Source organism: Bombus pyrosoma, linkage group LG10 (genome assembly GCF_014825855.1).
Source record: "Bombus pyrosoma isolate SC7728 linkage group LG10, ASM1482585v1, whole genome shotgun sequence".
NCBI lineage: Eukaryota > Metazoa > Arthropoda > Insecta > Hymenoptera > Apidae > Bombus > Bombus pyrosoma.
In genome coordinates this window covers 4,851,964-4,863,943 of record NC_057779.1, presented here as the reverse complement: position 1 = coordinate 4,863,943, position 11,980 = coordinate 4,851,964, and the positions used below count along the sequence as shown (strand labels likewise).

Here is an 11,980-nt window from a genome sequence, read left to right as displayed (position 1 = left end):
ACGAATCAGAAATTTAGCCTCTTCAGCAAGAAAATCTTCTAAGAGTTAAATGAACATCGCAAGGAATAAAGTTTATCGCAAGAAGAAACAGAGATAAATACCAGTAATCGGTTTGGAGCAGGCGGTGCATCTCTTGGCGAACAGTTCTCCAAAGCAATCGGCGCAGTAGGGCTTGTCGTCGCGGGATGTAAATCGCTGGCCAGCCAGTGAATTGTTGCAGTTGCTGCAGGTGAAGCAATCTCTGTGCCACGGTTCGTTCTTGTACGTTACGCCGCCACTGGTGATAATCTGGAACGGTAAGATCCCTTTTATCTATCCATTCTCTATACGAGAACGCATTCTCCTTCGGCAAACGAACTTTCTTCGCCAAACGGTTAAACGGCACGAGAATTCTTCGAAGAGATAATCGTTTGCTGAACCAAAGATATTCGTTAAAACACGCGAACAATTTTCTTGCTTATAATGCGCGAGAATTCATCGATTTACCTTGTTGCACTTAACGCATCGGGTGGCGAACTTGTCCTCGTAGCACGCAGCGCAATAGATCTCTTGCTCGCGCGGAATGAAGCTCTTCGTACCGATCGGGTTCTTGCAGACCACGCAGCAGAAACACTTCTCGTGCCACTGCCTGGTCTTGTACTCCATCTTCTTGGTACCTAGGATGCGAAAGATACCCTTCAGACCTCGAAAAAGACCTCTTTCCCCCAAACGAACAAATACCCTCGCGTAATATCACGTTTTCGCGAAATAATTATAAAGCAACGTCAAAGAGGTGGAATATTGTAGCAATGTCTAGACGATCGGTCTGTAAGGGTGAAAGTTTGCAGCGTAGGGTGCATTTTGCGTTTGAACGATCGCGTGCGGCGCCCAACGAGCTCGCATGTCCGTCTTGCTCGTGCAATTCTAGGGAGATGACTTTCCGACAGCTCACCGATAAGGAATCATTCTTAAAGGGAAGGCAATCTGCTAGAGAAACGCGATTCGAACCGATGGTCGTTTCGAATTTCGTCTTCCGTTCCTAGAGGAATTTGATTTTATTGGCGAGAAGTTATTTCGACCGACTTCCGTGACGATTGGTCGTGTTTGTACAAGAAGTAGGTTAGAAAGTTCAACGAGACAGGTGTAAAAAGTCGCGCAAAACCGGAAGATCGCCGGCGTAGATAGGTGTCATCTCCCGCAATGCGGTTTTAAAGTTTCATGCACGGAACTTTCTAGTCATGGCTGTTAATAATCTACATAAGATGGCTCGCTGTACTCATTCCACTCGATCGTGGTCATTTCTATCGACTAACAGAAACTTACAACTGATAGCTACCTTTTCTGCGATACCTTTACCTACAAATTCGCTAGGGACTTGACTCGTATACTCATGACCAAATTTATTCCAAGTGGTTGTTTTCTTCGGCACGAGCGGAGAAGGAGAAAATAAATTTCGCTTTGGTACACCGATCGTAACGTGTAATTCCACGATCGACAAAATTACCGGGTTGCGAGCGAGCTCATCACTGGTCCTCTATAATTGGGCAGATCATCAAGTCCCACGCTTACAATCTTTCGCTTTCCGTTTACGTGAGAAGTCGCGCGAGCTTCGAGTCGCTTCCTTTCTCGTAGTCACGATGGACACAGAACCGAAGTTTATGATCACGATCCGTCACAATCGTACGAGTGGTTACGCGTCCACTTTTCAATCGCCTTCCTTCGCTATGATATCAGAGAATCAAGCGCTGTTTACTAATCGTGACAATCGTGACACTTCGACGAGTCTGAGTTTTTACGAGCGCCGCGGAATCTTCCCTCGTAGGCGTTCCGACATTTCTCTCGCTCCTTAGCTCCTTCCTCTTTCTTTGCGCCGCACCAAGGGCAACCCGAGTTAACGATGACTCGCTATTCCGAAAGGTGATCTAATAGGACTTAGAAGAGGTCCGAGTGATCAGTTAAATAATACCATTTGTGGTCCTCAAAGTTTCATGAATCATCGGTTTCAACGTCTTTCGACACCTACTATGTTTCCTTCTTTTTTACCAGCTTTAATTCCTTTAAATGTTATCCATTTGCCCACATTTTAGGAAACTTTTTCGCAGTTCTTGCGCTTACGGAAAAGCGGTGGAGCGATGAAAGAATCGACGAGGCATACCCAGCTCCGCTCGACCATCTGTTGCCAGCAACGTCAATATAATCAACGCTTTGTCATCCACCGCGTGGTCGTTGATAAATGAACAGCGCGCCGTTACCGGTCCCATAGTTTCAGATCAATCTGTCACTGCGAATTAGCCTGTCCCTTGTAATGCCCGTTCGAATCAAGTTTATTTCCATTTATCGGGATCTTGGATCTACGCGTGGACGATCGTATGCCTAATTTGCGCACAGAAGGAAGTACAGCGTCGGATCACGCTATAATAGCAGAACAAGTTTTGGTAATGGTCTTTCTTTTCTTTTTTTTTTGATATCGTAGAATACAATAGCGTTCGAGACGTAGAAGAGATAGCTAATCATCCGACGCAGACGCTATTGTATTCAAACGGAGCTCGTGTATGGGAACCGACGAAAATATAGGTTGAGAGACCGGCAAAAGGTCCTAATTACGAGTTGTGCAAAAGGTTCTGGGGAAGAAACGAGTAGCAGGGACTGTAGCCCGTGTATTTTTTGGCCGTTTGCCTCCCGATATAGATAGCCTAGATTCCAGTGGTCCTCGAAAATGAAAAAAGCAACAGCTTTCCATGCGCTATTCCTCTGGTCCACCGTGAGTCAGGAGAAGGCTTGTGACGTCACTTGGTCCGAGCAATACCTCCGTATATGTATAAAGTCTGATGGTCCAAGGCCGGCGATGTGGTAATATCGCATTATACATGTCGCTTTAGCTCGCTCGTTACCACTGTGTTTCATCGGTCTGATCGACTGTGAAAAATTGCGCGTTCATCCGATTTACGTATTAGAATAATTCGGAGGAGCGGTACCGTTAACTGACTGTTTCCGATGTTTTTCCCAAACTTTCATCGAGATCGTGTCCGCAATCGGCTCTTTTAACCGAAGGATCGAAATAGATTCGCGAGAACCTCGTGTGATTCGAGTATTTCTGGAAACAGCTAAGCGTCGATCCGCTAACCGCAGGTCGAAGATTACAGAATCTTGAAATCGAAGATCGTTAACGCGGTCGTTCCGGATTTTACGAGATCTCGAATCGACGAGGTTCTGGTAATCCGTTGAAAGCGGCGATTCTCGGCCACGTCAAGTCTAAATATAAATTCACCGACGAGGAGAACACCGGGCCTCGGACTTTCCAGATCTACGCGAGCGCTCCGGGACTAACAGCCACGAGAATTTGGTGAAGTGAACACGTGAAATTCGACGCGGCTCAGACTTCACGACGCGTCCCTTCATAAAGCGTTATTAGTTATTGTGCAAGAGGAAAATATAGAACACGGTGGCCGCATCCGGCCCGTTTTTAAATCATTCGCCGTTGCACAACGGACTTGAAACGTTACATAAAACTTTACTCTTCGCCGTGTCGTGCCTACGACAAGCCTCGAACGATCAATCTTGCCGCGATTGTTTTCCCACGTCTCCTTTCTCGCGAGCAAACTCGAAATCGTTCTTTTCCTTACTCTATCGGGGATTTACGAGGCGTTAAATACATAGTTGATAGCGGCCAAGGTAGATTGCGCCGTGATAAGAAAGTAAGAAATTTACCTCGATAGATATTGATGCATCTAACAACAAGCGTGAATGACAATCTGGCAACAAATTACATCAGTTGTATTAATAGGATTTCTTATCTGCATGCACAATTTTTTAATTGATTGGCTCATTCTGCTCGTATCTATCGATCGCGGTTGCCCGCCTGATCTATTTGTTGTTAGCGTTTCGATCGATCCACGCAGGAAGAACGAACCGTGGAAAAGTCGCGTTTCACGAGGATCTTTTTTTTTTTTGCCAGAGTTCGCGAACATTCGAATAAACGACGGATGACATCATTATTTAATCGCAACGAACTCCAAGCTGTTTTGCAATTGACCAACGACAAATTTTGCCGCATGCATTACGCGACGATGCTAGGCTTCGTTAGACGGATTTGCATTATGAATTATCCGCAAACAAACCAAACACCAGTATCGTCCTTCAAATAAAATAGCTTCTGTTGAACGTTAAAGTTAAAATCAACTAGAAGAGAAAAACGAATTTTCCAGAAAATGTTGAAACGTTCATTAAGTGACACACGTGTCGCGACCGCAGTCGGAAGTATCGAACGCTTTATTAATCCCACGACACAGTCGATCACGATCGTATAGCTATATTAATCATAAAGCTTGAGTGTACGATTAGCATAGAAACCCGTCTGTTTGGTTCCCTACCGCGTCTCTGGGTGATTATCTCTTCTCTAAACACGCGCTTCGCAAACACGTTTCCATCTTTCCCGCTAGATTTAGTTAGACGTTTCGTTATATACTCTCGACGTTATTTAGGATTTCTTATTAAGAACCGTATGGTTGATCGAGTCACGGTCAATTAACCTGATTCACTAAGCAAATGTAACCACGGACAATCGAACTGTGTGGCCGTGCTCGTGTTTCCACATAAGGTCACGGTTCCCTTCGAATTCCCTCTTTTCCTCGGAGCCTATTTTTCTTTCTCTCTCTCATTCCGTTTTCCTTTCTCTGTTGCACGATTCGCCGACTGTCCGTTCGATCGGATAGTTTATCGCGGGCCGGTTGCGCGACATCGACCCACGATCGACGTGCCGATGTCGACCTTAGGAAAACTTGAGAACGGAACCTTATTCGTCGCCCCCGCGTGCATCGCGTGGTTTTGCAACGTCCTCCAAGATCGATCCGGAATGTCGGACACGATACTTCCCAGAACGTTTTGTTTTCGTGCGAGTTTTTAAACAAAAGATGAATAAAAAATAAGAAAGAACGTCGTTTATCATTTTCGTCACCTGGATCTGCCTTTTTCGGATCTCCCAGCAGACAGTCTTTGCCGAGACAGCATCTGAACTTAGGGTCACCCTCCAATGAAAACATGCTGAATATCGCGATATCCTCGTCCTTTTCTTTTGCCCTTCTTATCCTGTCCTCGCCCACCTTCTTCGTTTGCAGGTGAAGCTTAGTGGATAGCCGTTCGCTCAACGTGTCTGTGGCCATCTTTCTCTTCGTTTTGTTTTTCTCACAAGTCTCTTAACTTCCACGACAAAACGTTCACTGAAATTTCGATATCGCGATAGGATATAAAACACCGACCCTTAGTTTTCTCGCCCTCGATCGCGCGATACTAAAGGAGTTTGCACTAAACAAGCTGTAAAACTGTCAGACATAGAACGCGTATCGTTATCGTAAAGAATAAAAGAATCGTTGTTTCTACTATCGAGAAAGTTGTAAAAGTCAACGAGACGATCGCAAGTGCCAAGTATTTTTATACCGGTGTCGTTCGAAGTAAAAGCATTCGAGCAAGATATCTGACATTTGTCCAAGACCAGACGTGTTGCGAGACGTGTTTACACCGTCGTTAACCAAAGTAAAAGCGTCCAAAGAATAAAATACGATGCCTCTACTATCAATTTTGCCAAGCAACGCGTGTCAAGGACCGATCGAGAAGCGAGAAGATCAAGGGCTAACCTACGGGAATCGGAAGAGAGCCGGATTGACGCGCGAACACGATTCAAACACGACGCAAATACAGCGTCTACGGAGAGTAGAAGCTAAGGAGAAGAAATCGGCCGATCGTGCGATTGGCCCGGAGTCTTGCGAGCCACTGAAGCAACCGAAGCGAGCCCCCTCGCTGGACTCACCGTGCACACCGCGAGCACGCGCAACGTGTCTTCTACTCCGCTGATAAGTTCGCCTTTCCGCTCCACCAGACCCACTCTCCGCCATCCTGGAGCGCGTCCGCGAATATTTATATATTTACGCAGCGCGTTCGCTCCAGCCCAGGCCCGGCCTCGTTCGTCGAACCGGCTCCTTTTCGTCTCTTTCGAGATTCATCCGACCATCTCCTCTGCCGAGTACGTCTAGCATCGTCACAGATGCAGAAGCGAGGAATTGTAATTGACGCGTGCATTAATCGATCGAACGACGGCACGTTTATTTCGATCGTTTAGACGTCGTGACATTGATGGTTGCTTCTATAAATGCAGTCTGCTTCTTTCGGCTTAAATGATATGCATTAACCTCGAAGTTAACAGGCGCGCCGATCGCTTTAGCTGCGGTAGTCATCGGTTTTACATCTCGTTTGTCACGACGTTCACAAAGGGGAAGGATTTCTCGTCGTAGACGAACGATTTTCTCTGCACGATTACGCCACCGAGTACCGTGGTGATTAGCGCACGGGCAATTAGTGGCACGGAACTCTTAAACTTCTTCTTTTTCCGACGACCAGATTATTGTTCCTGCGGCGCAATAGCCAAAGAAACGAGTGACAAAGTATTTTGCCTGAAGAATGAACTAATCGGCCGTGATTCATCGAAAGAATTGAGTCGATTAACACGTTCCCTGATAAGCGACGTCAAACGGCAACAGAATGCGCTCAATTCACGATCGTCGGGCTAGTTTAACCTTTAGTTAGTCGTACTCGTTCGATCAAGTTATTGATTCTTCTGTCCTGTAATCTCTCGTTTCCCTTAATGGTTGAATAAATAGCGGTATCTTCATCGTCGATATCTCGAGACTGCGTTGTAAAACTCAATTACTCGTTAAAGAAATCCTATGCTAAAAATTTGCAAAGAGCGAACTTCTCTGCGGGAAACCAGATCGCTCGAATGCGGCGCATTTCTTTTTCACGAAGTTCATTCGCGATGCACCGCGCTAGATATCGCGATCCGATACGCGCGGTTCGAAAGGTCGAGCCGTATACGGACACGCGGTGGTACCGAGTCATTTTCGCAAACGATTCCTCACCGATCCCGTAACTATCTGTGCCTCTCTTAAGATTTAACGAGACTCCCACGCGCGTCACGTAAGTCGAAACCAGTCCATCAGAGGCACGAACCTCGTTCGCCAAATCGATCATCCATCCTAAGCTCTTAGCTTTCTCCTCGACAGTTTCGTTTAAACGTATTCGAAGCTTAATTCGTATTCTCCGAATTTCGTTGCCATACGGTTTTACTTACACGGTGTTTCGTTCATCTTGTGGCGTACTTGACCGAATTACCAACCCGTAATCTTTCAGCGGAAGTAGCTGCCCTCGACCGAAGAGCTACCTTTTCCCAAAAGAAACAAGGGGAACTAACGTTTAATCGCCGGGGCTCTTCCGAGGTCTACGATTCTCGAGGAATCAGCGGCTCGTTAACAGAGGCTCTCACGTTGTCGTCCCAATTACCTGTGTAGTGGCCTGAAGCATGGTCGCCGAGGCACGCGTGAATCACGCGATATATAGGTCGCGGTGCGCTCCACCACGCCGTCTGCGATCGCCGAAGGTTGCGAGGCGACAAAGCGATAAGTCGTTTGGAGATTGCGTTCCGCGCTTGTCGAAAAAGGTCGCGCGCATAATTGCTCGACAACCTTTTTCGACCCACTTTCCCGCTTCTCGATTCGCTCGGCTCGAAATCCGCCAGAGAAACCGTACAACGCAAATTTCGTTCGGCAAATTTCTTCTAAAATGCAATCAAAAATCGATGTCTGCCGGGTCCAGAAATACGACCAGGTTTGTCGTTTAAAATAAGATTCGATAGGAAGCGAAATTTTTGGGGAAATCCAACGAACCATCTGAACACGCGCTGGAGAATCAGTGGTCACAGAGGTTTAAGCATTTCCTTTCCCTTTGAAAAGGATCGCGATAATTGTTTCGAACCTTGACTCGATTGCCTTAATAAGAAACGCCGAATGCGAGATCTATACTGCCCGTGTGTCGCACTCGGGACCGTGAGTCATTCCTCGGGGGTCATCGCTGCTGGAAAACAGGTGGTTCGATCGATCGTCTAGACCGGGCCTCCTATAGTCGGCCGGTGGTGAACGAATTTGTTATTTCGGGTTACGACGGCGGTCGTATTTTTATCGCTGTTCGAACAGCGTTCCTTCGAATTCAAGCACTCGACAGGATACGCGTAAAAGAAGCGTTCTGCTATTTCTGCGATCGAAGAAATTGGTTTCGAATTACGTACCAGCACGGAAGATTTCGCCGCATCCATCGCAACGGCTGGCGAATTGGGCGTCGTAGCAGTTGCCGCAGTAGATCTTGTCCACCTTGCTACCGAACTGTTTGTCCACCAAGGACACTCTGCACCTGTTGCAGAGGAAGCAGGCCTCGTGCCAGTGCTTATCCTTGTACGACAAATCCTGCAAACGATTCGTCGCCAATTATCGTTTGCTCGCTCTCGCCTTACGGAGGTGATAATCGTTTTCGTTTCGTGTAACGGACAAGCGACGGACAGGTTGCGAAATGAAAATACGCGAATGCGAAACGAAAAACAGGATCTCGCGAATTACACGCTGGACGAGCAGAGGAAAACATCGATTATGTTTGACGGGACGGCCTTTGCGACTATAAGGAACTCACTTTAGATCCAGCGTCGCCTTAAGCAAATAGATTCGTTGTCAGTCAGTCGTCTTGCCTTTTAGGCTCGAGTTACACAAGCGTCGTGACGATGACGTCCGTTGTGACGGAAGTTGTAGCTACAGTCACACGAGCGTTGGTTTTGATCTCCGTAATTTTCTCATATCACTACGCGTATCTAGTATCCATACGTAGCCAAAACTCACGATGAATTCGAGATTACTAAAAGATGCATTTTACACGATCTACGATGCATTTCGAACCGACGAAAAGAGATTTTTTGATTATCTTCGCATGTCGCGGTCGCCGTTTGACGAATTAAAAGAACCGAGAAGACAAAACAAATTTTCTGTTTGGGTACCACCGGATTTATGCCAATTTTTATAGATCGTGTTTGCACATAACGGATATTAATTCGTGTGCCCAGTTTTTAAGGAAAACAGAAAATGCAACAACGTTCGTGTCAAATCCGACCAACGTAACCCGTGTGACTGATTTTATGCAAAACGATAGAACGCTACGACGGACGTTCTATCGTTCCGACGACCAACATGCGGATACAAATCATCGAATTTAGAGAGAGAAACGCGTTTGTATCGAAATGAAACGCGGGTTTCCATTCCGGGATCGATTACAATCGCGAACTTGTCGACCTTTAAGCAATGCTACTAGAGCAGTGTGTCATTCCGGCGAGGAAAAGGTACGCGGATCCTTGGGTGTTTGGTTCGCTATGTGAGAAGATAATTTTCTCTCGAGTTGGCAAACATCTCGCGTGATGTCGATTTGTCACGAAAACCGGCCGGCGAAATAACGCTGTTCGTGGTACGCTTCTTCTGATTTGGCTGGCCAAGTAGGAGGAATAACAACGACGAACCAGCGAGAAACGGAAATAAGCAGGCACCTGCATCATCGTTTCTATTTCTAGGAATGAGTAAATCAACGCCCATGCTCGTTCGTATATTGCCACCTCGTCTTGTGATCATACACGAACCGATAATTACCGATTTTTTTCGCGACGTCCGATCGGCTTTACTTCGAACCACGGAATTCTTCGATACGGCGAAGGTCTTTCGATTTTTTTCACGCGTGGAAAGGGTGGAACGATCGATCGACGAGTGCCGTGTGCCGCGAATCTAAATTTAGGGGAAAACTTTGGTTTTCCGCCCGGTTGGATCGTATCCAAACCCACGTATCGTTGTCGTTTCGTGAAATATCTTCGTTTCCATCGGGCGCGTGTTCGCGACACCACGTATCGAGAGAAAAATCGAGCGTTTGGGCGATCGAGGTCGGTGAGTCAACGCGTTTATCGTTGGGAAAATAAGATCGCGAGATATCGGGAATGGGACCGCGATATACGTACCTTGGAGTCGATACCGATGATTTTGTTGCACTCCTCGCAGCCATTAGCGAAAACGCTCTCGTAGCATTTGATGCAGTAAGGGTGCTCATCCCTGAGCACGTAACGCTGCCCGGTCAAAGATTCGTCACACTGCCAGCAACAGAAATGGCCGCTGTGCCAGTCCTTGTTCATCGCCTTCGTGTACTCGCCACTGAAAATCAACTGGAAACGAAAAACGCGACCTGTTTAGAAACGATCGTTCCTGCCAGGTTTCTCTCGGAACGCTCGTTAGACCCGATCCCCTTAATACGTTAAGGCAATCGAACGATTCCATGGAACAAGGAAAATGTCGCTTTAAAAGCGAGGTACTTCTCCACGACAATTTTTGGCAACGCGAAATGTTCGAGAGATAGTTTCGACTCTGTCTAATTTATACGCGACAACTTTGTTTTTCCTTTCGCGATAAATCTCGTGGCATGTATGACGACATAAATTCCAGATACGCTCTTCTCACAGCATCGTTTTCTCTCGTTTTTTCGTCCGACGAAATTTCCCACCGACCGAACCGCGAAAGTTCCTCGCAATCTCTCTCTTTCATTGCTCGGTGCTGCAGTGTCTAGCGTATCTGCGACGGTGTTGCGATAGATTTGCTGGTTATATGTACCTTGGTTGAGTGCTGTTGTATGTGCTGGCTGAGTATTTTTTGTACGGGAACATATAATCGTGGCGTAAAGAAAATGCATAACATGTATCGTACGAATTACGCGGCACTCTCGATCGTCGATCGAGAGGATCTCGCGTCGCGAACCTCTACTCCCATGAGAGAAGAGCGCCCCTCGGGACGAGAAGCTGGCCAGTTACCCGGAAATTTCTCAAAGCGAACGTGTTTTCAAAACATTACCAAATCTTTCGAGCTCTCGTTACTATCGGAGCTCGTTCCTCTGTAGTTCGTTATTTTAGTAACTCGTTACTTTGAAACGGTAAGGAGGAAACAACCAATGGAAAGGGGAGAGGGGGACGAATCGTCGAACCGACCGCGGCAAACGTAACCATGAAATTTCGCTATCGAAGTAAAGTAGGTCGAGTCGGAAAGCAAATACAGCTCGCGACCAAAGAGCTTGCTTTCGTTCGTTGCCGAAATGGATCGTCGATTTTTCTCGTTTCCAGCGAATATCGAGATTCGCGTTTGTCTTTCACCGTCCATGCTGAAACTTGGACAAACGACGAAAAAGGGAAAAATTTCACGTGACAACGATCGAGTTGGAAAATCGCGCGGGTTCACGGGTGACGGCCAAGATCTCGTTTCGCGAGGATTGCGATCGCAAACGGAAAGCTCGTGACTGAGAAAAAGGGGATCGTCGAAAACGTGTTCGGGCCGATCCGAGTTAGATCTGCAGCCAGCACATACTCTTCGATGGCGTGGTGATTCTGCGTGCTGTCGACCTCGGTGATCGTGACCTCGGCGTTCTGATCGTGGCTCTCCCTGCGCTTCGTCGTCTTCTTCACTTTGCGAATCTTGCGCTCGGTGGTCGTGAACACTACACCGTCTACTTCCGCCATCGTGTGCTACTCGTTGAAGCTTGTTCCGCGCGTTTAACAATCTCGGTCGCGAGAATACTCTCGAATGTCGTCTCACGAGGAAACGAGGAGAAGAACCGGGAACCGGACGTGTAGTCCAGGAGAAGAGACGAAAAGAAAGACGAACGCTTGGAGCTTCGGAAACGAAAAAGGCTGATTGGCGCCTCTATGAAAATGTAAAACCGGAGCGTAGTCGGAGTGTTCCGTGTGTAGCCAGCAGCTTTCGAGCTTGCGAACTGACTGAAATCTAGGATCGTCGCGCTCCGGGCATCATCATATCGGGACGCTATTTTCGGCGTCCCGACGACTCCAGAAACTCGCCGCGCGCGTCCGCCACCCTCTTCCCCCATCCTCCTTTTCGCTCTCTTCTCTTCCCTCTTCATCTTCCCTAACCTTCTACTCCTTCTTTTCCTCTGTTGCCTCCTCCTCGTCGAGATTCTCGATGCAGTGTGCCGGGTGCAACTTCTCCACGACACCCCTCTTTCTCTCTCCGACTCCGTTGTCCCCCTCTTTACTCGTTGCCATTCGACTCGTTAGCGGTCGACCGCGACAGGTTACAGGTTCGCGACAACGCCGGTCCGA

The 11,980-nt window shown here is 47.3% G+C and overlaps 1 protein-coding gene across 14 annotated transcripts in view; it reads right to left on the bottom strand.

The window, feature by feature from the left end:
- LOC122571502 (four and a half LIM domains protein 2) overlaps nt 1-11,980 on the bottom strand; it is a 70,042-nt gene that overhangs the window by 2,173 nt on the left and 55,889 nt on the right. For 9 of the 14 annotated variants that reach the window (XM_043735320.1, XM_043735315.1, XM_043735321.1 and 6 more), the window contains 4 exons: nt 9,842-10,042; nt 8,090-8,264; nt 487-656; nt 102-288 (listed from right to left, as the gene is read on the bottom strand). In XM_043735320.1, the coding sequence (XP_043591255.1) occupies nt 102-288; nt 487-656; nt 8,090-8,264; nt 9,842-10,042 (733 nt within the window). Of the gene's footprint in view, nt 1-101; nt 289-486; nt 657-4,933; nt 5,196-5,609; nt 5,761-8,089; nt 8,265-9,841; nt 10,043-10,484; nt 11,152-11,228; nt 11,650-11,980 lie in introns of those variants that run through there. The other 5 variants (XM_043735323.1, XM_043735326.1, XM_043735324.1 and 2 more) reach the window with 5 other exon arrangements.